Source organism: Semicossyphus pulcher, unplaced genomic scaffold (assembly GCF_022749685.1).
Source record: "Semicossyphus pulcher isolate SPU_LCO1_2020_fin unplaced genomic scaffold, fSemPul1.0.p SCAF_26, whole genome shotgun sequence".
Classification (NCBI taxonomy): Eukaryota; Metazoa; Chordata; class Actinopteri; order Labriformes; family Labridae; genus Semicossyphus; species Semicossyphus pulcher.
In genome coordinates, this window is record NW_027211700.1 from 685,163 (window position 1) to 709,177 (window position 24,015).

The following is a 24,015-nucleotide window of genomic DNA, read 5'->3' on the forward strand; positions in this document are numbered from 1 at the left end:
GACCCCTCACAGCCACGTTGTGCCCACCAGCCCAGGTCACAACGGGCATCCCACCAACCAGCAGAAGACCCCTCACAGCCACGATGTGCCCACCAGCTCAGGTCACAACGGGCATCCCACCAACCAGCAGAAGACCCCTCACAGCCACGTTGTGCCCACCAGCCCAGGTCACAACGGGCATCCCACCAACCAGCAGAAGACCCCTCACAGCCACGTTGTGCCCACCAGCTCAGGTCACAACGGGCATCCCACCAACCAGCAGAAGACCCCTCACAGTCACGATGTGCCCACCAGCTCAGGTCACAACGGGCATCCCACCAACCAGCAGAAGACCCCTCACAGCCACGTTGTGCCCACCAGCCCAGGTCACAACGGGCATCCCACCAACCAGCAGAAGACCCCTCACAGCCACGATGTGCCCACCAGCCCAGGTCACAACGGGCATCCCACCAACCAGCAGAAGACCCCTCACAGCCACGATGTGCCCACCAGCCCAGGTCAAAACCAGCAGCCTGCCAACCCAAAAAATACCTCTTACAACAACCAGCAGCCCACGAACCCACAAACCAACCATCAGGACAACCAGGTGCCCACCAGTCCAGGAAACAACCAGCGTCCCACCAACCCTTAAAACAACAACAGACTTGCCAACCCACAAATTTTCCTTTTAACAAAACTTGCGTAGTAAAAATGTATTTGAATGATTCTCATATTAGATATTTACCACTTTCTTCTGATTAAATATGATCTCTGCCTGACAGATTAAGTTTTGAATTAATGTATAATACTATATATACTGCCATATTAATACCATACTCATACTTTTTAACAGTCACAGATGTTGTTTCCAAACTACCACTATATAGTATAGAAGAGGCGACGATCAAAGCTCCTGTGATTTTGGCGCCCCCTGTGGACAAAGCCGTACCTCTCATCTCTTTGCTGATTTTGTCCTGCAGTTTCAGGCATTAAAAATAACTATATAGAAATAATCAATCTTGTCTGTGATGATCTGGTTTGCTTTTGTAGGTCATATCGAGTGATCAGAATTAATTCCAGTCTGTTTGATGAGCAGTGACCAACAATATTTTACAAAACATGACAATGAACGAGAGGGTGGACCTGGAGAGGAGTAGGCTGTTTGCAAATGCTAAGTTATCAGCTACCATAGTGCTAGCTATGTTTGACAACTGCATCTTTAATTAACTGTAATTATAATATTTATTGTGATGCTATTTGTGGTAACATAAAACTAGCTTTTAACAATGTACTTAGAGAAAAATCTAATAAGCCGACTCCTCAGTGACTTTTAGTACAACCAAACACTGAAGACATGTTTTTAAGGCTGCTGATGTAGCACCTTGTCAATCACAGGTAGCCCTGTGTGTGTCCCTTTAACCTTGTCCTGCTGCGGCCTTTCAGACGGACTCTCTTTCACACTTGTGAATTTTCAGTAAAATTTGACTTAATGTCCAGGTCCAACTGGAGAACAACTGGTTTAACTGCCATCAGATCACCCTAAAGGGGTGCATGTCTGAAATATACCTTTACTGCATTCTCAGATGACGCGAGACTTCAGGCGGCCCGAGCGTCTGACTCTCGCGAGACTTTACCAGCTGTTTAGTCTGTGTTTTTTTTAGACTGGTGCTAGTCGGTCAACACGTGGGGAGGAGAGACTGACTTTCCACAGGGACACGTTTAAAGAAATCTCACATTATCAGTACTGCTCTCATCGTGGCGGCACCGAGGACCCTAAAATACTGTAAGTAACCTATAAGAGAGGAAAGAGCGCATTTCGCAACTGAAAGTACAGACTGTGCACGCCGATAGCATCTACATCATGTTCACACAGCGTGACTTAGTTCAAAACCTCACACAAGGCTGGAACACGCGCACAGTGTGTAAAAACCATTCATTGACATTTACACGCGTCTCTGCAGACTGTCTATAGATTACTGTGTCACAGACTGAGTGCAGTAATCCCATGTCATTGAACAACTAGCCTACTCATCTTTACACACTCCGGCTAGCTCCTCTCCCTGTTGTGTAACTTAGATTAGCCCAATTCTTCCCCTCCATCAGTGTCGGTGCTCTGTCTAACAACCGCACCATGTGTGTTGAATGGAACACATGCTCGCGGTTTGTCAGCAGGAAGAAAGCAGTGTGCTATGATTGTGTTCAGGCCGGCTAGCAGGCTAACGTGAAGGTCTGCGGCCCATGTAGGACAGCAGCTCTCTTTGGCTCAAAATGTCCTTTAACCCTGCGTCAGTCCGGCACAGGCCCTCATTGGTCCGTGTTGTTGCGTTCATAGCTGTGTGATGCATTGCTATTATGAGGTGGCCTAACATGATGGTCTGTCTGTGAAATACAAAGTGGCTTTAAAAACGGAGGTTTAATTATGTAACCTGCACGGTCATGGTATTAGGACACAAATAGTGAGTGCAGTGAGCGGACTGTGCGATTAGCTGCCCTGACTTGTCAATACATATTTATAATAATACATTTTTTAGCATTATAACCAATGTGCTGGGCTAGCTTGCTAACTTCATGCACTGTATCGTGCACTGCGGCCTCCTAACTAGCCATGCGTTATGCTGCATTCACGTGCTCCTCGGATGGTCACATTTTCTGAGTTTGAAAGTCGTTCTTCCGACTAACAAGGTGTTTACAAGGTTTTAGTCGTAATATGGAAACAACGTGGCCGTTACAAATACGTATTTTATTACTCAAAACAAACCGAGGTCATTCCATTTGTCCAACAACTAACAGTTTCTGCCTTATGCTATATTATATATTTAAAGGAACCCAGTAATGACATGCAGTACGTGGATGAATACAAACGTTTAGACGATTCAACTAAATTTGTTAACAAAATGTGTTAACTTTAAAATGTGTTGCTCCGAATTGAGGTGGCATTCACGCGAATTTCCCCACTAGGAAACTAATTTTTCCGATTATGCCGACACCACCTGAATGCAGGGTATGTCACAACCACGTCTGATACCGGCCGATTATCATTCAGGCCAGTGCTACGCCAAGCTTCATGTATATATCTGCCAATTAATATTTTCTATTGTACTGGCTAAACACTGTGCCTTTTTATTCTGGAGTTACGTTCATATGTAGATATACAGTGTTTTCGGATAAACTCGGCATTAAAATCTGACACAAGGGAGCACATATTAACCAAGTTTCTGTAACTTGATCTCCTTGGTTGCTAACTTATCGCACTTACTTCACAGAGGGATACCATTCTGCAGCAGTGTAGTAAGGCATCCAAAGGTTGAAAGAGACGTAACGTATTAGAAACTAGTTTCGATATTGTGATCTTGGGTTAGGGTTACCTATAATATGGTGGAACATAAAACGATAATAATTGTAAGTTTCATTTTGTGATCTTTGTTTGTTAGCTAGCTAGCTAGCTACGTCCGTTAGCCTGTCTGTGTTGTGATGGAATGATCGACGGGGGTTTTAGCTGATGTTGGGCACGAGACGAGGCCAACGGGATTATTTATCATGAGCACCATGGAGTCACATTGTAGGTATTATTAGCACGTCGCTAGTGGAGATGGTCTGGCTTAGGCTACGTTAAGTCGTCGCTGAAAGTTGGCGTTATGACCCTCGCCTATTGCAGCGCCTTAGACAACCCGGTAAGTCAACCTGTGATCATGTCATGTGTTTGTAAAATGTAATATGATTTTATTTAGGCTCTTGTTCTCTCAATAGAAATGCTAGCCTATTGTAGCTAACACTAACCCTTCTTAGCTGTAGTTCAAACTTAATGCAGCAGAGAAGCCACAGTAACGATCGGTCCTATTTAAGCCAGACTGCGTTGAAAAAAAATACAATTTGAGCTACCGATGCATGGCACACAGTCCATACCGTCTCTACCAATAAAATTCACGTTACTGTGCTGCGATGAGGGCAACTTTACAATTCGGCTTTTATGAAGTTCCCACACCTGTAACATATCACCCGTAATAATCGCGTGTGAGTGTGTGTGCTGTGAGAGAGTGCTGTTTTATGAAAGCTGCTTATGCTGCCTGTAGTAACCACGCTTTAAGATTTGTAACATGTAAATACAGCCCGGCCACTCCCCTGATATCTGAACGCCAAGGTCACAGTCTGAATGTGGACTTTAAGGTCAAGATAAACACCAGTCAGCTTCAGTCTAACCTGTGAGGAGGGATCCACGTTTGTTTGACTGCTTGTTTCTTCTATTGTAACCTTGTCCAAGGTGAATGTACTGGTGTGTGCCACCATTTCAGAGAAACGTGTGTACAGGCACACCTGTTTTTAGCTTTTGTGCACTTGTGTAAAGATTTCCAGGTGTTGATTTGATATTAAACAGTGAATGCATTTTTAATATCTCCACACATTAGGTGTACTAAATCTGGGGAGTTAAGACCACTTCTTTCTTATTAATGGATGAACTCCAGGACGACAGGTTTACCAGGTGTACTCTACTTTAAAAGCAGCCTTTGCTTATTTAAACAGCTTTGATTTGGTTGCTGGTGTTCATGTCAAAGTTTAAAAAGTTAGTTTCTTGTAATGTAAAGCTGAGCCTGATCTATTTATCAGTTTGCATGGTGATTTAAATATTTTTCACAGCTGAATTATTGGCATGATTTTAAAGCCATTTCTTGTCTGTTTGACATTTTGACTTTATCCAGTCATAACTTTTCATCTCAGATCTTCTGTGAACACTTTCTCCTCCTCCTTTTCTTCTTTGATATATTGTCCTTTTCAAAACTGCAGTAACACAGAATATTAAGATAATACTGTAAGTTTAGTGCACAAACGACTCGACTTGAATCAGTCTCGTCTAATTTAATGTGCCATGAAACCTGTCAGTGCAGCACAATGATCAAATTCAGTCTGGATTGTTTGAATAAAGGCGGAGCAGCGACGTTGAATGAGGACACATTTACTTAATTCTCAAGTTACCTACGTGTTGTAGCTTTGCTTTTTAAAAGTGTATAAGCTTCAATTATCCAGCACAGGAGTGATCCCGAAACTTTTAAGGTGTCGCTCGTCCTTCGTGTCTGCATCACTTTTTTCTTCTGGGATCAACAGGTGGACCAGCAGCGACTAAAATCTCCCTGTTGGTGCGTTCAAGGACACTTCGACATCTAAGAAAACAAATGACCAAGTCCACATTATGAGTGTGTCCGTGCTCGTTTGATTCATGGAACATCAGATCTCATGAACCCTGCGGCTTTGAGCAACGATTACCTGTCTTTAGCTGGGTTACAGAAAACAATATTAGTTTGTCTAATAACTGAAGATTTCTGTGGTCCTATGATTGTAATTTATTTATTGTGCAAAGGAACAAAACGCAACTATTAAACGATGTAAATGTTGCAGAATTAGCCCCTTTTCCTGATGTTGTTAGGCGTCACAATAAACACATAGTATATAAAATAGTTTGAAATTCTCTTTACATCCGAACAGCAATCAAAAAATCTAAAGTTCTGCTGAAAATAAAAAGGAAACGGTTCTGAGTTTGTGGCTGCTGCAGGCCTGTAATTAGCCATCAAAGGGTTAACCTGCTTGACTCCAACAAGCTAATGCTAACAAGGTTTTTAAACCGAGGCAGATAAAAGTAGTTCGATCAAATCAATGCTCGCTCCTCTCCCTGACGGTCGGATGGAGTCCTGCACCGTAGGTTAGGCCCGGCAGGTTCGTCCGTTTGAGAGGAGCAGCGTCGGTTGAATACTTTCAAAAGGACAGGACAGGATGTTTCCGTTATCTCAGTTGGACACTAAAATTAATCTGAATTAAACCTTCGATGCTAATTTGCTCTTGACGAACAAGCAGTCTGATGTAGCATCAAGCTCGGAGCCCGGAGACAAAATAATCTACAGGATCATAAATAACAAAGAAAAGCAGCCGATTACACAAAGATGGAACCAGCGATTATTTTGACATTTTTGCTTGAAAATGAATGAAACCAAAACAGTTGGCTACTAATTTATTTCAATCAACTCGACCATTAATAGTCTCGGCTCTTATGTAAAATAAACTTAAATATAGGAGCTATGTTTAGCTGCTGACGCTGGTTGTTCCTCCTGACAGACCTGTAACAGTAGTTCTGCAGTAACACGACGCTATAATCACACAGAGGGAGCTGCCAAATATCACAGAGGTGACAGAATTATGTTCAGTTTAAAGAAGTCAAACAGGTTGTAATTTCAGCCATTTGAATAGTTCAGTGTTTTTATCCTCCTGTAAATGTCGGTTCAGTCCTCCGTGTTATCAGCCTGATGTGAGGCCGGTGTAGTCTTTCACACCTCTTCAGTAATGAGTCTTCGTGGCTTTGCAGCCTCGGCACATTCATGTGTTTGCCTCCTGAAGATGTTTGAATGCAGACGTGTTTCCAGGAACGTTTATACAACAGCTTGAAATGAAACGTTACCAGGGATAATCTCACATTCATGTAAAACATACAAGAACCAATTATTTCTGCAGCAGCTCTTCACATTTTACCATAGACTGTATATAAGAAGGGATGAAGCCACTTCGATATCTGTTTTGGAGCCTTGAGATTTTGTAGTCACCATGTTGTTGTTTGGAGCCAGAAGATGTTTGGGTCAGAGGCTGGAGAGGAGCGAGGGGTTAGCCAACAAGTTATCAGCTAATGCTAGCTTGGTTTGCCAGAAGCATCTGTCATTCATAGTAGCTGTAATATTAAATATTTAATGTACGCACCGAAGAAATGAACTGTGCACTGTGTCTTTAAGAACAACTTTTAGAACAGCTAAACAAGACATTTTTCAGTTCACAGAGGAAGAGACCTGTCACTCACAGGTAGCCCCGCCCTAACCCCGCCCTCTTCCTGGTCTGTGTGACTCTCAATGGGAGCATCAGTGACTAAATGAGCATCACGCTGTGTTGAAGAAGACTTGAAACTAGAGACTGAGACCATAAACTCAAGTTTAAGTGACGTCTGCATTAACTCCTCTGCTTGTATACAGTCTGTTTGTTCTCAGTGTTGAAAATAATCCCAGCACTGTACCGCCGAGCGACAGCCGCTGATTACATCGAGCAGGTGGGAGTGGCAGAGGCCTAAGAGGTCAAAAGTCCAGGTTCAGTGGTGCTACCTCTCTGACACACACACACACACACTCACACACTCACACACACACACACACACACACACACACACACACACACACACACACACACACACACAGATGTACATATATGAAGCCAGGCAGCATGGCAGGTTGTGATTGAGTCGCGTCTCATGTGATGCATGCCTGTGCAGGTCTGTTAAGGAAAGGCATGTGCACACAGCCTTTTTTTAACACACAGGGAGTCACCTCGCTGACACTCTGCCTGCAGCACGGGGCTGTTCCACACTGGTTTCCTTGATATAAGCTGATCATTGTTAACTCCTTCAGCCCGTCTGTGTTGCTGCTCATTTTAATTGATAAGTTGTTTGTTATGCTTTGAGGTCGAAGGGTTTGTAGTTCAGAAAAGGAACCTCAAGTTTCACTCTTTGGAGGAGGTCCTCCTGCAGGCGTCTGCAAAAGGAGGGGTCTGTTTTTTCCCCAGTTCTGTTCATCGATCTAAAACACAAACTCTTGTAGCGATGCCTGACAGGAAGCTAAGGAGCCTCCTGTCCTGGAGGCGTCATGTGTCGTCATTTTGTTTAGCTAACGTACAAGAACAAAGCAGCGTGACGACCACAGGCGTGTTCAGAATGGCAGTTTTTTGTTTTTTTTTTACATGGTCCTGTTTAAATTGATCTCAGATAAACACTGTTACTACAGCATTTAGTGTTTTTTCAACAGGAAGCTCAGGTGGCAAGGACAAATGTCTTCCTGCAGGGGAGTGTTGTTGGCATAGTCATGAAATATTTTGTGGATTAGGTATCAATTTATAGAAAGCTCAATCTCCTTTTTGATCCTGTGTTTGATGCGTGCAAAGAAGAGGACATTTAATACACAGGTATTTGGAAGAGGTGTTTTATCGACGGATGAGGAGAGAGAGGAACAAGGAAACCCCGAGGTTCGGTTGCAGAAACACAGGAGAGGACAGAGCTGTCACCTTTTAGTTTTTTTTAAATAAAGCCGCAAAATAAGAAAACACAGAGACACCAACACACACCTGTGGATCATTAGTTATGACTGAGAGGGAGACACGGATGTGTACCAGCTCTGTGTGCAGGTTGATCATTTAAACCAACGAACACTCAGTTAGTGTGTGAAAATTAAAGGTGACGTGAATCCTTGAATCGACCCGTTTTCACAGGTGTGTGAAAGTGGACTGTCCCTCATCTGATGGAGTTTTTCGTGTGTTTTTGTACCTTCCAGGTGTAGCTGTTAGCGTCCTGAGGAAATGCCGCTGAGGTTTCGCTCTGTCGTCCCCTACACGCTGCCCGGAGTCCTCGCACTGATCGGCTGGTGGTGGTACATCTCACGGAAGAAAGAGCGGCTCATCAGCCATGACAGTCTGGAGGGGGCTCCCACCGCCACGGGCCTCAGAACGTCTCCAGCAGAGGGAAGCAACGGTTTGGTGGAGAAAGGCAGAGAGAGCCCCGCCCACACACCTGCACAGGTCAGGACCCAGAGAACACAACATGAGGGTGTTTCCTCTGAAGCAGCACAGAGGTCTGAGGATGCTGCTCCTCACATCGGGAGAATACCTCCCGACTTCACTCAGACGTCACCTGGGAAAGAAGAAGACGACGGCCTTCAGGCGTCATCGATGGACCGCAAAGATCCAGAGAGAAGCTCGGTGACAGAGCTGGAGACGCACCGCGTCAAAGATCACGCCGCTCCAGCAGCAGCGTTCGAGGAGGTGATCCTGCCCTCCCAGTCTACCAAAGTCTCCAGCTCCTCCCCCCTCTCTGACGCAGAGAGGCCGGAGCCCGAGGGGGAGGTGGCAAAGCACCACAGCACTGTAAACACACAGGAAGAGATGCTGGTCTGTACCGTCACCCCCGCCAAAGTGCAGAGAGTGATCCCGTCGGAGGCCGACTCTCTGGAGACCCCCCCTTCATCGCAGGATTTCCAGCAGCACCTCCTGACCAGCACGCCCACCTTCCCCTCCCCCTCCCCGGCCTCCACAGCCCTCACGGCTGTCCAGGACTCCTCCGTCTCCTCGTCAGAGACCACAGAGGAGGTCCAGGTGTACAGCAGTGAGGAGCCGGATCTGGAGCTACTGGCAGCTGGACTCATAACTGAGGTCATCTCTGCAGCCACCCAGGAGGTCCTCGGGGTCACCGGCAGCCATGTAACAGACCGCAGCGGTAGACTTTGTTCCCAACAGGAGCCAATCACAGCTCAGCAGCAGCTTCACCTGCTGACGAGCGGCTCTCAGAGCGAGAAGGAGGAGCAGGGCCTGTCTAACGGCTGCTCCTCGGCTGCAGTGTGGGAGCCTGTAGAGGTCAGAGTTCATCAGAAACAGGGTGCACAGAGAGGACACTGGCCGCTGCACCAGCCTGCACAGAGCTCCTCCCTGCTCCACATGAAGCTGAGGGGAGACGAAGCGGCCGCGCTGGCCGAGGACTCGGCCTGCAGCACGTTTCACTCCGAGGACGGCGTCAGCAGCGAGGACCTGATCAACAGCGTGTTCGACAACCACACGGACGTGATCCAGGTGACGGACCTGTCGGCGAGAGAAGCCTCGCAGCCTCCGTCACAGGTGGAGTCCACCACAGAGGAGACGGTTCTGGCTGAAGGGGACGAGATCTCGGTGGACGCTGCAGGAGAGATAAAGAGGCTGAACGGGATGGGTCTGAGGAACGGAGCGCACGGGGCAAGTGAGGTGGAGACGGATCAGTCTGGAGGTGAGACAGCTGTCCGTTTACACTGTAGTGTTAGCAGTGACGTTATGAAGGGACGACTGTCGCATCACCTGCTGCGTTCACTGACACTCAGACATCTGAGTTTTGCTCTTGTTAATGTCCAACCAGCCCTACACTCTTCATATTTATATCTTTGATTCAGTTTGTCCTAAACGTGGCAGCTTGGGGGGGTTGGGTTGTTTTTAGTGTAGCTGCTGCCCCTGATGCCACCCCTCTAGATCTGCCCCCGCCACACAGTCAGCTGGTTAATGATAAACTATAATAAGGACAGGGCAGCAGATTACAGTCCAAGGTTGCAGGGCGAAGTGCAACAGCGTTTATAGGAGACGCTGTAATTGAACAAACTGAGCTTCTGTTCAGTCCGCCATGTTTTTACATCATCTATGTTAGTGACGAACTAGGTGGCTATCTTTAAACATTCATAAAAGTAATGTGATAAAATACAAAACTCATCTTTGCAGTCTTTTGTTGTGGTTCTGTGGATGAGATTATAGTACGGCACAAGCACTGATTTAATATTAAATAAAGGCTCACAAACGTCTCCTGCAGGGAACCGTCTCACTGAAGTTTAAGAACATCATGAAAAACAAACGAGTCCAAAGCAGAGCTTTGCTCATGAAGTTTCAGCATGAACTCAGTGTTTGTTCAAACTCAGCGAGCTGTCAGTCATGTTTAATGTTTAACATGTGAACGTCTTTAAAATGTGAGGCTCAAACGAACTCCTCAGGAGCGACGTCTCATCATGAACAATTTCAAAGAAACCTGAAACATCAGTTGCAGAAGACAGCAGATCTGTCTGTACACAGAGCTACAGTTAGCATTAGCTTTGTCATAGTTTTGAGCTCAACTCAAGCTGCGTTAGCCAGCTACAAGCTAACAAGCTAAGAGATAAGGATGCTAACTGCACTTTAAACCCCTTTTTCCTTTTAATGTGTGAGAGACTCGTCACAGCCGACGGGGCAAATGTCTGAAAGGAAACTTGAAATTCTTTTGGGGCAACTGATCAGGCAGGTTTCACTGACGTGTTGCAGGTAAAGGTTGCAGGTTTCAGTGGTGAAGGTGATGTGTTGCAGGTGAAGGTGATGTGTTGCAGGTGAAGGTGATGTGTTGCAGTAAAAGTTGCAGGTAAAGGTGATGCGTTGTAGCTAAAGGTGACGTGTTGCAGATAAAGGTGACGTGTTGCAGGTAAAGGTGATGTGTTGCAGATAAAGGTGACGTGTTGCAGGTAAAGGTGATGTGTTGCAGATAAAGGTGACGTGTTGCAGGTAAAGGTGATGTGTTGCAAGTAAAGGTGATGTGTTGCAGTAAAAGTTGCAGGTAAAGGTGATGCGTAGCAGGTAAAGGTGATGCGTAGCAGGTAAAGGTGATGCGTTGTAGCTAAAGGTGATGTGTTGCAAGTAAAGGTGATGTGTTGCAGTAAAAGTGATGTGTTGCAGTAAAAGTTGCAGGTAAAGGTGATGCGTAGCAGGTAAAGGTGATGCGTTGTAGCTAAAGGTGATGCGTTGCAGGTAAAGGTGATGTGTTGCAAGTAAAGGTGATGTGTTGCAGTAAAAGTTGCAGGTAAAGGTGATGTGTTGCAGTAAAAGTTGCAGGTAAAGGTGATGCGTAGCAGGTAAAGGTGATGCGTAGCAGGTAAAGGTGATGCGTTGCAGGTGAAGGTGATGTGTTGCAAGTAAAGGTGATGTGTTGCAGTAAAAGTTGCAGGTAAAGGTGATGTGTTGCAGTAAAAGTTGCAGGTAAAGGTGATGCGTAGCAGGTAAAGGTGATGCGTAGCAGGTAAAGGTGATGCGTGTCTCTCTGCAGGCTCTGACGTGAACAGCATGGACTCGGTGGACAGCGGGTGCACGATGGGTGTCGGTGAGAGTAACCACGCTGCCTCCTCCAGCTCAGAGCTCATCATCTGGGAAATTGAGGTGCCAAAGGTGAGTAAAGCCATCACACCTGATCAGTGCGACATGTGCTCATTACACCAGCTCTCCGATGAGGTCATTTTCCTTCCTACCGGTCAGAGTAAAACAGTTAATCATTTCCAGCAGTAGAGCAGATCAGAGTCCAGGTGCAGAGGACGAACACGTCCACCTGACTGACTTCAGACTCAAACAGCTGCTTGTTTTTGTTCCTGTCGTTTTCACAACAAAAACTCTGTTCTGAAGTGTTTCTGTTCTCTGCTGCCTGACTGTTGCCCCTCGAGGGGACACAGTGAAGTTTAAATTTTCGTACTTGCTCAAGTTGAAAAAATAACAGCGTTTTTAAAGGTGTTTGTGTTCAGTGTTTCTCCAGCAGCCCTGTGTGCAGAAAGATGTTATGTGTGCATGGAGGTCTTTGTCGTCTCGTGGATCTAAAGATGTATTGTTGTTGTTTTACTAGAATCATACTGAGGTGTAAAAGTCTGGTATTATGACAGCCCGACTCCAGGTGATGATTTAAACCCAGACACGATGCTGTTTGATTCACCAGAATATCTGGAGGGATGAACATTCACAGGATAAACTCCGATGATCCCTTTCTCTCAGCGTTGGGGTTCTAAAATGTTTGTGCTGTTTGGGAGACGCGTTGACATGTCTCTTCCTCCTGTTGCAGCATCTGGTCGGGCGGTTAATAGGGAAACAAGGGAGATACGTGAGTTTCCTGAAGCAGAACTCTGGTGCGAAGATCTACATCTCCACTCTGCCTTATACTCAGGAGTTCCAGATCTGTCACATAGAGGGTGAGTCTGACACCCGCTCCACATCCTCTCCTGCTTGGTTCACAGGATCCACACTGAATCAGGGTGTCTGACTGGTGTTTGCTCTCTGTGCAGGTACGCAGCAGCAGGTCGACAAAGCTCTGTCCCTGATTGGGAAGAAGTTCAAAGATCTGGACCTGACGAACCTTTATGCACCTCCGCCGCCGCCCCTCACGTTGCCATCACTTCCTATGACCTCCTGGGTAAGAGAGCTCTCTGACTCCTCCATGCAACTAGTATTTTTTCCATTTGTGCATCAAACCAAAACCAACAAAGCCCACGAAAGATCTGCAGAATGCATCAGTAATTAAGGAAGAGCAGCTTCCTGAGGGACACTGAGGACTGTTTCAGTTATCTGCTGAAAGATGAAGAAGAGGAGAGAAACACTGTTGGTGAAAAGGTGAATGAAAGCCACAGATGTGATCAAATGTCAGAAGCAGTCAGTCTCAGTGGTTTGGGAATACTGATTGATTGATTCAACAAGCGAATCCTCTTTGGATCCTATAAAGTGCCGCCAGAGCTGATCCAGAGTCAGACAGAACCGAGCCGTTCACAGGGCGGGAACGAGGAGTGTCATCAGAAACGTGCTCACCACACGCTGCAGGATCGTTCTCCTTTGAGCAGGACTGCTCGACTCTGAAGAAAATCACAGTCGCTGGTTTTGGTGAATTTAGTTTGTAGAGGAAAGAGGCGCGCTTGATTTATAACCCGAGACAAAACTGGAACATCGTTGTGAGACAATAATTACTTTAGCTCGAGTATCTTGTTTTCTTAATCGATGGAAGTCAATTTATCGATAGTTTTACTGAAGCTAAAACAACAGCAGACATTTCGCTTCTGTGAAATAACCGAAGCTCCTTCAGGAGTTCAACATGGTGTGATAATGTTGCATTTCACTGTATAAAAAGTTGAGCAACTTTTGTTTTAGTTTGTTTTCAGCAGCGTTGAAGGAATCAGGAGACATGTGAACCTCTTCTTCAGATCTGGAGTGAAGTCAGAGTGCTGCTGTTTGTTGACCCTGACCTCCCTCACCCTTCTTGTTTACTGAATGTGTCTCATGAAACTACTGACAGAAAAGTTTCAATGTGAATGTTTTTATACTCAAATCAGTCGGCCAACATCCTGTCACCCAAAGTCCAACGTTACCGTCGGAGTTTATCTTTGATGCTGCTCTCTTTGGACGAACCTGACGGGCAGACGGATCACTCCTCACTGTCGGAGTAAAAGTTGTTCTGTTCTTCGTCTCCTCAGCTCCTGCTCCCCAGCGGAGTGACGGTGGAGGTGATCGTGGTGAACATCGTGTCAGCCGGTCACGTCTTTGTGCAGCAGCACACACACCCCACCTACCACGCCCTGCGGAGCCTCGACCAGCAGATGTTCCTCTGCTACTCCCAGCCGGGCACGCCGGCCCTGCCCTCACCTGCTGAAGGTACACACACGCACACACGCACACACGCACACACGCACACACACACACACACACACACACACACACACACACACACACACACACACACACACACACACACACACACACACACAATGATAAATGTTCTCATTGTAATTACACAGCTGTCTTCAATCACCTCATAAATCGATCAGATGTAATCGATTTAAATTAAAATCTCACCTGTCTGATACTCAAGGTGCTCCTGTTGGTGTAAATGTTCTGTGCCACCTTACGGGGCGTAAAGAATCACCAGGACAAACGTTTGTTTCATTATTTACAGTTTTAAAATAACCCTTTGCTGCACCTGAGACTAATGTAACACCTCACCCTCATTTCTAATGACATCATTATGAACGTCCATGTGTGCAGTGGGTGTGATCTGTGCGGCTCCGGCGGTGGAAGGAGCGTGGTGGAGAGCTCAGGTCATCACCTTCTACAAAGAAACGAATGAAGTGGAGATCAGATACGTCGACTACGGAGGCTACGACCGCGTCAAGATCGACTCACTACGACAGATCAGGTCGGTGTCAAAGGTCACGCTGTGTGTTTATGTTTTAAAGTAACATTTACGAACAAGAATACAACAACAAACATTTAAACAACCATACAAACCAACAAACAGTTCACACCTGTCAGTAATAAACACGCGAGTGTATTAGTGAGTCCCGTTGGAACATTTCATGCTGACAGTTACGACCGTACACAGCAGAAGAAACGGCTTTTCTTCTGAAAGACGTAAAGAAAGAAGTTCTGCTAGTCTCCCCGTGTGTTTGATCTAAGTGGAATAAAATATTAGATGCTTGCTTTGTTTTAGCTGTAACACCGGTTATGTCTTAAACTTATGAAGACTTATAAAACTTAAATACTGTCAAACGGTGGCACCTAGTGGAGGTTTCTTCAGCAGACACAGAAACCGTCAGTGCTGTGTGAATGTGAGAAACAGGTCCGCTTCGACTGGACGCACGAGCAGCTGCTGGTTCCATGGTCGAAGTCGGAGCAGTTAAAAAAACAGCCGATGTGATTGAGATGAATTAGTATTAGGACAATGGATTATTAAGTTAACATTGTCACGCTGACACGTGTGTAAAGTGCTGTTTGGACTCGCTCAGAGTTTTTGTTTCCAAAAGTTCCTGCTCCTGTTTTTGGGACCGTGTGGGCCAAAGAGCGAGCAGAGATACAGACTGACATGCAGCTGAGTCCATGCAGCGCGTTCACCGAGTAAACTACAAGTCGTAAAGGAGGGACACACGTGAATGTGTGATGTATATTTGTCCATCTTTAACAGATTGTTCCTCTCTGATTTCCCAGGTCTGATTTTGTAACACTACCGTTTCAAGGTGCTGAAGTTCTGCTCGACAACATCGCTCCACTTCCAGGTAGGACAAATGAAAAGAACAAAAAGTGTTAAAACTCCGTCTCACGCTGCAGTCTGACTCTGAGCGGCTCGTTCATCTTTTTCTCTTCATCAGGAGAGGACCGCTTCTCAGCCGAGGCCACGACGGCGCTGGAGGAGCTGACCAGAGGAGTGGCGCTGCTCGCACAGGTGAGGGAACCTTTCTCATGAAAGCTCTCAGGTCAAAGAGAACCAGGACTAACCGCCTGCTCGTCTCTTTAAGGTCTCAAACTACGACAACAACACAGGCCTGCCTCTGGTGCACTTGTGGAACATGGTTGGAGAAGAGGTACGATGCTGTGACACACTCGACATGTTGACACTCACAATAACTTCGTACTGTATGTGACGTATATGTGTGTGTGTTATAAACCTGTAAGTTTGAAGGTTAACGATGTGGAAGGCTTTAAAAGGACGTTTCCTTCTAAACGATGAGAACAGACGTTAAGATGACGCCACAGCTGAGATCAGTGCACAGGGTGAAGCAGAAGTGAAGCTCTCATCAAAGCGTAGATGCTTTAGTAACGAACATGTCACATGTAAAAACATCCACTGAACAGTAAGCCCTGCTGGGGCGCCGCCGTGTTGCAGAATAATCAGTGATGTCACAAGGTGGGTCAGCTTTTACAGGTCAACAGGTATTACAGTAAAGACGGTGAAAGATGGAGGCAGACAGAGAGGCCCGACTGAGTTCCTCCTGGATGGAAAATGCAGTTTAAAGGGTTAAAAACAAAAAGACCATCTTTCTTTGTGCAGAGAGAACAGCGACTGTGCTGCCTAACTAAAGATAAAGAACCCTCGATGGGCCTGACTGCAGGCTTATTGTTAATGTCTTTTTTAGACAGCAGAGCCTTTGATCAGATTTTAATGTTCGAGTCCGATTGGAACACACACACGCTGTGACACGGAGTCTGCACGCGTCTTTTACTCCTTCATAAAGCAGGAGCCCTTTTCACCTCGTCCCCACCACCTTCGCTCCAACACAATCAGACACACATCGATAACTTCGTCTTAATGATTTCTGTAGCGTCTCTGCAGCCCAAAGTTTCTGTGGCGTCTCTGCAGCCCAAAGTTTCTGTAGCGTCTCTGTAGCGTCTCTGCAGCCCAAAGTTTCTGTAGCGTCTCTGTAGCGTCTCTGCTGCCCAAAGTTTCTGTAGCGTCTCTGCAGCTCAAAGTTTCTGTAGCGTCTCTGTAGCGTCTCTGCAGCCCAAAGTTTCTGTGGCGTCTCTGCTGCCCAAAGTTTCTGTAGCGTCTCTGCAGCCCAAAGTTTCTGTAGCGTCTCTGCAGCCCAAAGTTTCTGTAGCGTCTCTGCAGCCCAAAGTTTCTGTAGCGTCTCTGCTGCCCAAAGTTTCTGTAGCGTCTCTGCAGCCCAAAGTTTCTGTAGCGTCTCTGCAGCCCAAAGTTTCTGTAGCGTTTCCGTAGCGTCTCTACAGCGCAAAGTAACTGAAGGAAACTTTAAACTGAACCACAGAAAGAATTTAGAGCTGAAGCTGACGTCATTTCATACCTTGATTTCCTTTGATTTGTAACCTGAAACCTGCACACAGAGATTTATCACTGTCTCTACATGTTGTCATAACAAAATGGCGGGGATGCAGCGTTTATTATTGGACTGGAAACACGCTGAACGCTCCTGTTAAATTTAAACGGGCTGATATCACATCCTAAACGTTTCCGTCGGACGTCTTCTCTGCTCCTGTTTCCATTTAAGGTTAATTTTCACACCTGTTCACCTGTTTTCTTGAACATTGTGGATTCTTTTAATATTTTAATATAATAGATATATAATAATATTTTTATCAGTTTATTTTTATGCACACAAACGTTCAGACAAACGTTCAGACAAACTTCCATGCATGTTTGAACTTCCTTCAGGTGAGTGCGACATTACTCTGTCGTCCCGCTCATGAGAGTCACCTGCATGTTTTCCTCCTGCAGGTGATTTCGGTGAACCGCACGCTGGCAGAGCGGGGTCTGGGTGTTTGGGTGGACGGATTTTGAACATGCTCTGACCTCCACCTGCCTCCCCCTCCTCCTCCTCCTCCTCCATCCTCTCACCGTCATCAGGACCTGGGTCACACACCACTGGATCTAAAGATTGTTTTTCTTTTGTTTTTTTGTTTGTTGCCCCCCCCCACCCTTTCGAATTCCTGTTGAAAAGAAATTAAAAATTGTTTGCCGGCATAAAACCTACGAGAACACGGCACTGCTTCAAAATAAGAGAACCTTCCCGTCTTGTTCATGTACGCAGAAGAACTTAACGAGGGACAGGAAGAGGTACTTGTAAATGTTTTCTTTTTTAAATCTATATTGTAACTAAATAAAGGTTCAAACGATATTTTTTTCCTCCCCGATCATCCGACGTTACGTCTGCTCACTGACTGTGGATCATCAGGACAAACGCCTGCGTCAGTCTGTCACTCACCTCGGCTGAAGGTTAACACGTGTTTGGGGGGTTAAAAATGGGGGGCAGAAACGCTGTAGAGACCCAGAGCTGGGGGGGCTTCAAGAGACAAGGACTTCTCTGAGGTCTCTGTCCGGCTCTGACTAAGGAACTACTTTTTCTCCTCCGCCTTGCACTGCGTCACAGAGGAAACAGGAAGTACAACCGACCACACAGAATGCAGCTTTTCACATTGGAACACTAACATTTCTCAAACTCAATATTTACAGGAGGATTTTTTCTCATGGAGGCGACGTGTGGTTTGTGGAACAGATAACTGACAGAACTGTACTTTGATTTTGTTATAGAAACTACAAATCCCCAAATCTCATGTCCAAGAAGTCCTGACAGATGAATTTTCTATACGTGTTTTAGCCACAGGATGCAGTGCCTTGCATAAGTATTCGCCTCCTCTGGACTTCTGCGCATTTTACAGAGTTACAACCTGAAGTTTAAACAGATTCTTATTATAGATAACCAAACGCTTTTTAATTTAGTAAATAATTCAGAATACTTTGTAATATTTCCCTTTCAGCTTAAAGTTCTCGACTATTTGTTGTTTTTAATTTTGCGGTTGTAACGTGACGAGTGGTGAAGAAGTCCAGGAGGTTGCATCCTTATGAGAGGCACCGTACATGTCCTGCTCTCATGAACTTTTAAAAACAAATTCTGCAGTTTTTTAAAGTTACGAGGCTCATTATCAGCAGCAGAGTGCTAACTTTAAACTACACTCTCTAAACGGTTTAAACTTCTAAATGTGAAGGGAAACAAAGCTGCTGAAGTCTGCACTGATTTACAATCACTAATATGTCCTGTTGGTTCATGAATGTGTGTTAAGAGATGAGATATCCTGGAGCTCTACAGAAACAAGGGAAACACTCGATGCTCAGACGGACATGAGGAGAGGAACACTACACAGTTTAGTCTGCGGTGCTGCTCTTCATGCACGGTGTAGAGCTCAGGGTGGGACGCTAACAGGCTGTTTTATACATGTTGTAAATCTGACACGCCTTTAAAGTGCTTCCAGATTAATCAGCAACTGAAAAGACGCTGTCGTGAAAATCAGGACATGTTAAAAGTTTAAACATATTGATAACCCTGCTGCCTTTGAACGACAGCTAATCTTAGCATTCAGCCTCTTTCTAGCTAACAATACCATTTAATAAAAGTACAAGATGAGGAAAGGCGTTTATTCCTAGCTAATGATGTAAGCTAGCTAAATGTAATGTTAGCTAGGCATTAGCTTAGCTTTCCCAAAGACTTTACAAAACACTGTTTTCGTGACTCATTAGCCACCAGTTAAGCCACAATAGCTTAAGTTAGCATTCAGTCACTTTTTGGCTTGCATTACAATTAGCTAGCATACATAATTAGCCTTTCCTAACAATTGTGTGACAATATCAAATGGTTATGTTAGCATCCAGCCCCTACTTAGCTAACATAACAAGTGGCTAGGAAGTGGCTGAATGTTAACATAACCGTTGGATAGTTTAGCACACTGTGAAATGTAACGTTGGCCTGAAATTGGTTGAATGCTAACTTTAGCTGTAGGTAGCTAATAGGTGATCGGTCATTTTTGTAAACTCATTCGGAAGTCCCAACAGCTAATGATGGAATCAATTCCCAACTAAGATTACGTTCAGCTAGCTAACATCATTAGCTTAGCCTTATCTTGAAACGTTATGAAACAGTAGTGTTAGCTAGGATGTGGTTGATGTGTCGCCACAACAGAGCAACAGTTTAACAGCGTTTGTGTTCCCACTCTGAGCGTGATGTCAGTGGAAAATGGCCGCCGTGTGAATATGGTGCGTTAGTGAGCATGGTGAACAGCCACGGATCCTCTGTCCCACACCTGTTCACACCTGTGCTAATCAGAGTGTTTAAAAGTCGAGCCGTGCTCTTCTCATAGAGTTTACTTTGATTTTCTCTGGTTTTAAATTAGTTTTGATCTGAAGCCACAAACCGTCTGTCCTCTGTCGTCTGTATCATGAAGCAAGTTCAGATCCGTCCGGCTCACTTGGGGTCCTTTTTCACAAAGCTAATCATTATCAACAGGCTCTGTTTAGTCTGAGGTGTCGGTCTGCAACTGTTTATCAAACACATCAGCTTTAGCTCACAGCTAAAGCTAGCTTTTAACTTTTTAACTAATTATGCAGTAACGTACTGAAATTGTTGTTTTGCAAAGAGCAGGAGGAAGAAACCTAAAGTCATATACTGTCTCTAATGTGTGTATTCAACGTAGAAATACTACTCTAATATAAAAACAGGGATCAAGGTTTACAGCAGCCGTTAGCATTAAACCGACACAATGACGACTTATAACTGCTAGCTAGCACCTGTGCGTTATGGGGAGGGACATAGAAAATCTGTGAGGCATTTTATTGGACGCACATTTTGTAGACGCCCACATGTGCAGGAAAAACATGTTTCGTGTTAATGACAAACTAAAATATGAAGAACCTATAAAAACATCTCTTGGTTTAATGGGAACTCTAAAAGGAATGAGATGAAATGATGGAAGTCTTTATGTCGACATTTTCAGCTTGTGTGAAACAAAAAAAACACAAAATATGTGATGCACATAAAGGGTTCAAATTAATTTAAACTTGTATTGCTGCCAAAGCAGAGCAAAATATAACCGTTAAATTTAACTTTTCATAACTGATGGCAGCTAGCTCACACGGTGGAGTTATTTTTGTAGTAAGAGACGGAGCCTTTTGTTATGAATTATAAGGAAAACCTGCCACATGTCCGGAGCTGCAGTGAAGTAAAGTGTAAAATTTACACATTTTAAACTAATTATTGAGCATAAAAAACTCTGTTTTACACTGAAAGAGTTTCTACCAATCTAAATATATTTCTGCTCTCACTGTCTTTGTGGGGATCCTGTAGGAGCTAACCCGGCTAAACTGAGCCGGCTTTGTGATCCAGGAAAACCAGAGTGAAGCCAAAAGAGTGCCGACTAACCAGCTGATCTCTCTGTGATACAGGCCCAAGACAGGAAACAAAATCATGTCTTAATTTCAAAATAAGAGCTCAGTGTCTCTCAGATTAACAGATCCAGTCTCATTATTTTCTTGTGGATGAAATAAAGTTGATGACTTTAACACTCTAAGAGCCTGAAGGAGGATAAAATATAGATTACATTTCTATGCTCAGATTGAAACATGACTGACAAGTAAGAGGTTAAGTTAAAGTATAATGTTTGGAGTGATTTATTAAACTAAGAATGAATCCTGTTTTAAACATCTTGCTTCATGAAACGGCCCCCTGGATTAGTGACACAACATCAGAGCTGCGACTCAGGATCGTTTTCTTTTCACGATAAATCGATTCATCTTAACGTCTAAAGAAATGTGAGTGATGTCTGCAAATAGCTGTTTCTGATTGACCAATAGTGTAAAACCCAAAGGATCTTCATTTACCGTCACAAACACCACGTTTAAGAAAAATGACTTCGTTTTCTACAGTTGGACATTCATGTTCTGTGATTGGTCCACTGTTGCAGCTCTAAACCACATGTAGAACCACAGAGCTCAATCTGCACCTGATGTCTCAGCGGTGTTTTATCGATTTGTATTTTCAGACATTGAATCACATGAAGAAGTCACAGCTCTGCTCTTCTCTGGTTTTCAGCCTAACAGTGCTGAATGAATCCCGACTGTAATTCTGAATAACATGAACTCTGTGTGACTTTAACTTTTCTTTTTTTATTGAGTCTGTTTTCAGTGGAAATAAAGTCACTGTTCATTAGCAATAAGGCAACTAAATGTTGACAACTTAAAGGACAGAATGGGGGAGAATGTGGGGTTACATTCGAGAACGTCAAACAGGTAAACAACAGGTTAATAACTCCTCTAAAACACGGATAATGTATCTCAGGAAGGGTTAATGAACATGCTTTAGGGCAGCTGATGGAGGTCAAGGGTATCACTGAGGATGATCAAATTCACATGTATAGGAAACGAGGCATTTTGACAATGATTTACTGACAGGAAGTTGTCCACGTGTTGGTGCTGGAATGGGAGCCATATTGTGTGTCGATGGCTTGTGTTCACACGGTCCTGTTTGTTCCTTCTTTTTTAATCCAGATTAAATACTAGCATATCCCTCCACCCCTCTTTAAGACAACAGCCCCCACACCTTAATGATCAAACTGTTCATTTCTCTGTAAATAAGATATTTGACTGTACTTTTCTATAACACTGGAGAGAAAGAGATATAAAGGGAACATGATTATTTTGTTGTTTCTGTTTGGTTTGTTCTGGTTCATCCTCCTCCTCCTCCTCCTCCTCCTCCTCCTCCTCCTCCTCCTCCTCGTCCTCCGTCAGTCACTCACTGTTCCAGCTGTGCGACTGGTTTTTAAGTGTTTGCATAGTTTAGACGACACGTCGATCATTGGATTATTTAAATGGGTGTGAAGTTCTTGTGCCCAGAAGCATTTAACATGTACAGATCAGTTTTGCTAGGCTCATCTTAAGTTTGATTTGTTGATTGTACAGATCTATTAGGAGAAAAAATAAAAGTTATTAAAAGTGTTTATGGTATACTCTCTTTTTCCACGTCTTCTTTGGTCACAGTACGAGGCCTCGACTCTCCCTTTGTCTCCTGTAGTCCACTCCGATGATCACCAGGCTCATCAACACCTATATAAAGGACACCGTATTTTTATTCATGCATTTTCATTCTGTGTCAAAGAAACACTAAATGTTTACAATTAAATTTACAGTCATTTTCACTTGTTAACGGTCACGGTGGGACTTATTTTCAGGTTCCCTCGAGATGTTTCTGTTTGCATTAGTTTTTAAGTTTGGGTACCTTTCATTAGTTTAATGTTTCCTTGCCTTAGTATGAGTTACCCTGCGAAAAGTTAGTGTTCCCTCACATTGACTTTTCATTACCTTACATGAAGTGATAGATCTCTTACAGTAAGTTTTGGTTCCCTTGCATCAAGTTTTGGTTCCCTTACAGTAAGCTTTGGTTCCGTTGCATCAAGTTTTGGTTCCCTTACAGTAAGTTTTGGTTCCGTTGCATCAAGTTTTGGTTCCCTTACAGTAAGCTTTGGTTCCCTTACAGTAAGCTTTTGTTCCCTTGCATCAAGTTTTGGTTCCCTTACAGTAAGTTTTGGTTCCCTTGCATCAAGTTTTGGTTTGCTTGCATCAAGTCTTGGTTCCCTTACAGTAAGCTTTTGTTCCCTTGCATCAAGTTTTGGTTCCGTTGCATCAAGTTTTGGTTCCCTTACAGTAAGTTTTGGTTCCCTTGCATCAAGTTTTGGTTTGCTTGCATCAAGTCTTGGTTCCCTTGCATCAAGTTTTAGTTCCCTTACAGAAAGTTTTGGTTCCCTTGCATCAAGTTTGGTTTCCTTGCATCAAGTTTGGTTCCCTTGCATCAAGTTGTGGTTCCCTTGCATCAAGTTTTGGTTCCCTTGCATCAAGTTTTGGTTCCCTTGCATCAAGTTTTGGTTCCCTTGCATCAAGTCTTGGTTCCCTTGCATCAAGTTTTGGTTCCCTTGCATCAAGTTTGGTTTCCTTGCATCAAGTTTGGTTCCCTTGCATCAAGTTTGGTTCCCTTGCATCAAGTTGTGGTTCCCTTGCATCAAGTTTTGGTTCCCTTGCATCAAGTTTTGGTTCCCTTACAGTAAGTTTTGGTTCCCCAGGTGGTCCATCACAGAAGTCCGTCCACAGACTGTGAGAGGAAACAGAGAAAGATGAACGGTTTGTAAAGTTGCATCAGACTAAGAATTACTCCCTTACTTTTATTAGATGCAGCTGAAGAGGCAGATTGTAGGTGTTGTTCCGTCAGTATCTAAAGAGGACAAATATGATTCTGTGGTAGACGCCATGTGCTGCTTCTTTCTATGGAGGAGGTCCTTCATGTTCCTAATGTCAGATTTACTTTATTCAGAAGTCTGTGTGGCACTGCTGTGGCGTCTGAAATTCTGAACACCTTTACACTACACCACTAACTCAGTTTCTGGGTATGCAGTTAGCTTTTGGCTCATTTTTAAACCTGTAATTAACAAAGTAATCCCATCGAGATTACGAGACCTCTTTGTCAAGGAAGCTCTGGAAACGACAACAGCAATGAAACAAATCTGCAACCGTTGAATCACCCAGACCAGGTTCCCCACTGAAAGGATATTTTCCTGCCCAGGTTATCTCTGCCATAAATCATTTAACTTCAATGT

The 24,015-nt window shown here is 44.4% G+C and overlaps 1 protein-coding gene across 2 annotated transcripts; it reads left to right on the top strand.

The window, feature by feature from the left end:
- The first annotated feature begins 1,668 nt into the window (after positions 1-1,668).
- On the top strand, positions 1,669-22,366 carry akap1b (A kinase (PRKA) anchor protein 1b). Of its 2 annotated transcripts, none has more exons than XM_069676674.1 (11): positions 1,669-1,762; positions 8,322-9,799; positions 11,621-11,739; positions 12,398-12,524; positions 12,618-12,745; positions 13,794-13,971; positions 14,362-14,512; positions 15,301-15,368; positions 15,462-15,535; positions 15,609-15,674; positions 17,324-22,366. In XM_069676674.1, the coding sequence occupies exons 2-11, from the start codon at positions 8,347-8,349 to the stop codon at positions 17,384-17,386; spliced, it is 2,427 nt and encodes an 808-aa protein (XP_069532775.1). In that variant the 5' UTR covers positions 1,669-1,762; positions 8,322-8,346; the 3' UTR covers positions 17,387-22,366. The 2 variants fall into 2 exon arrangements, with proteins under 2 accessions (XP_069532775.1, XP_069532776.1); XM_069676675.1 differs by lacking the exon at positions 1,669-1,762 and adding an exon at positions 3,437-3,650.
- The last annotated feature ends 1,649 nt before the right edge of the window (positions 22,367-24,015 follow it).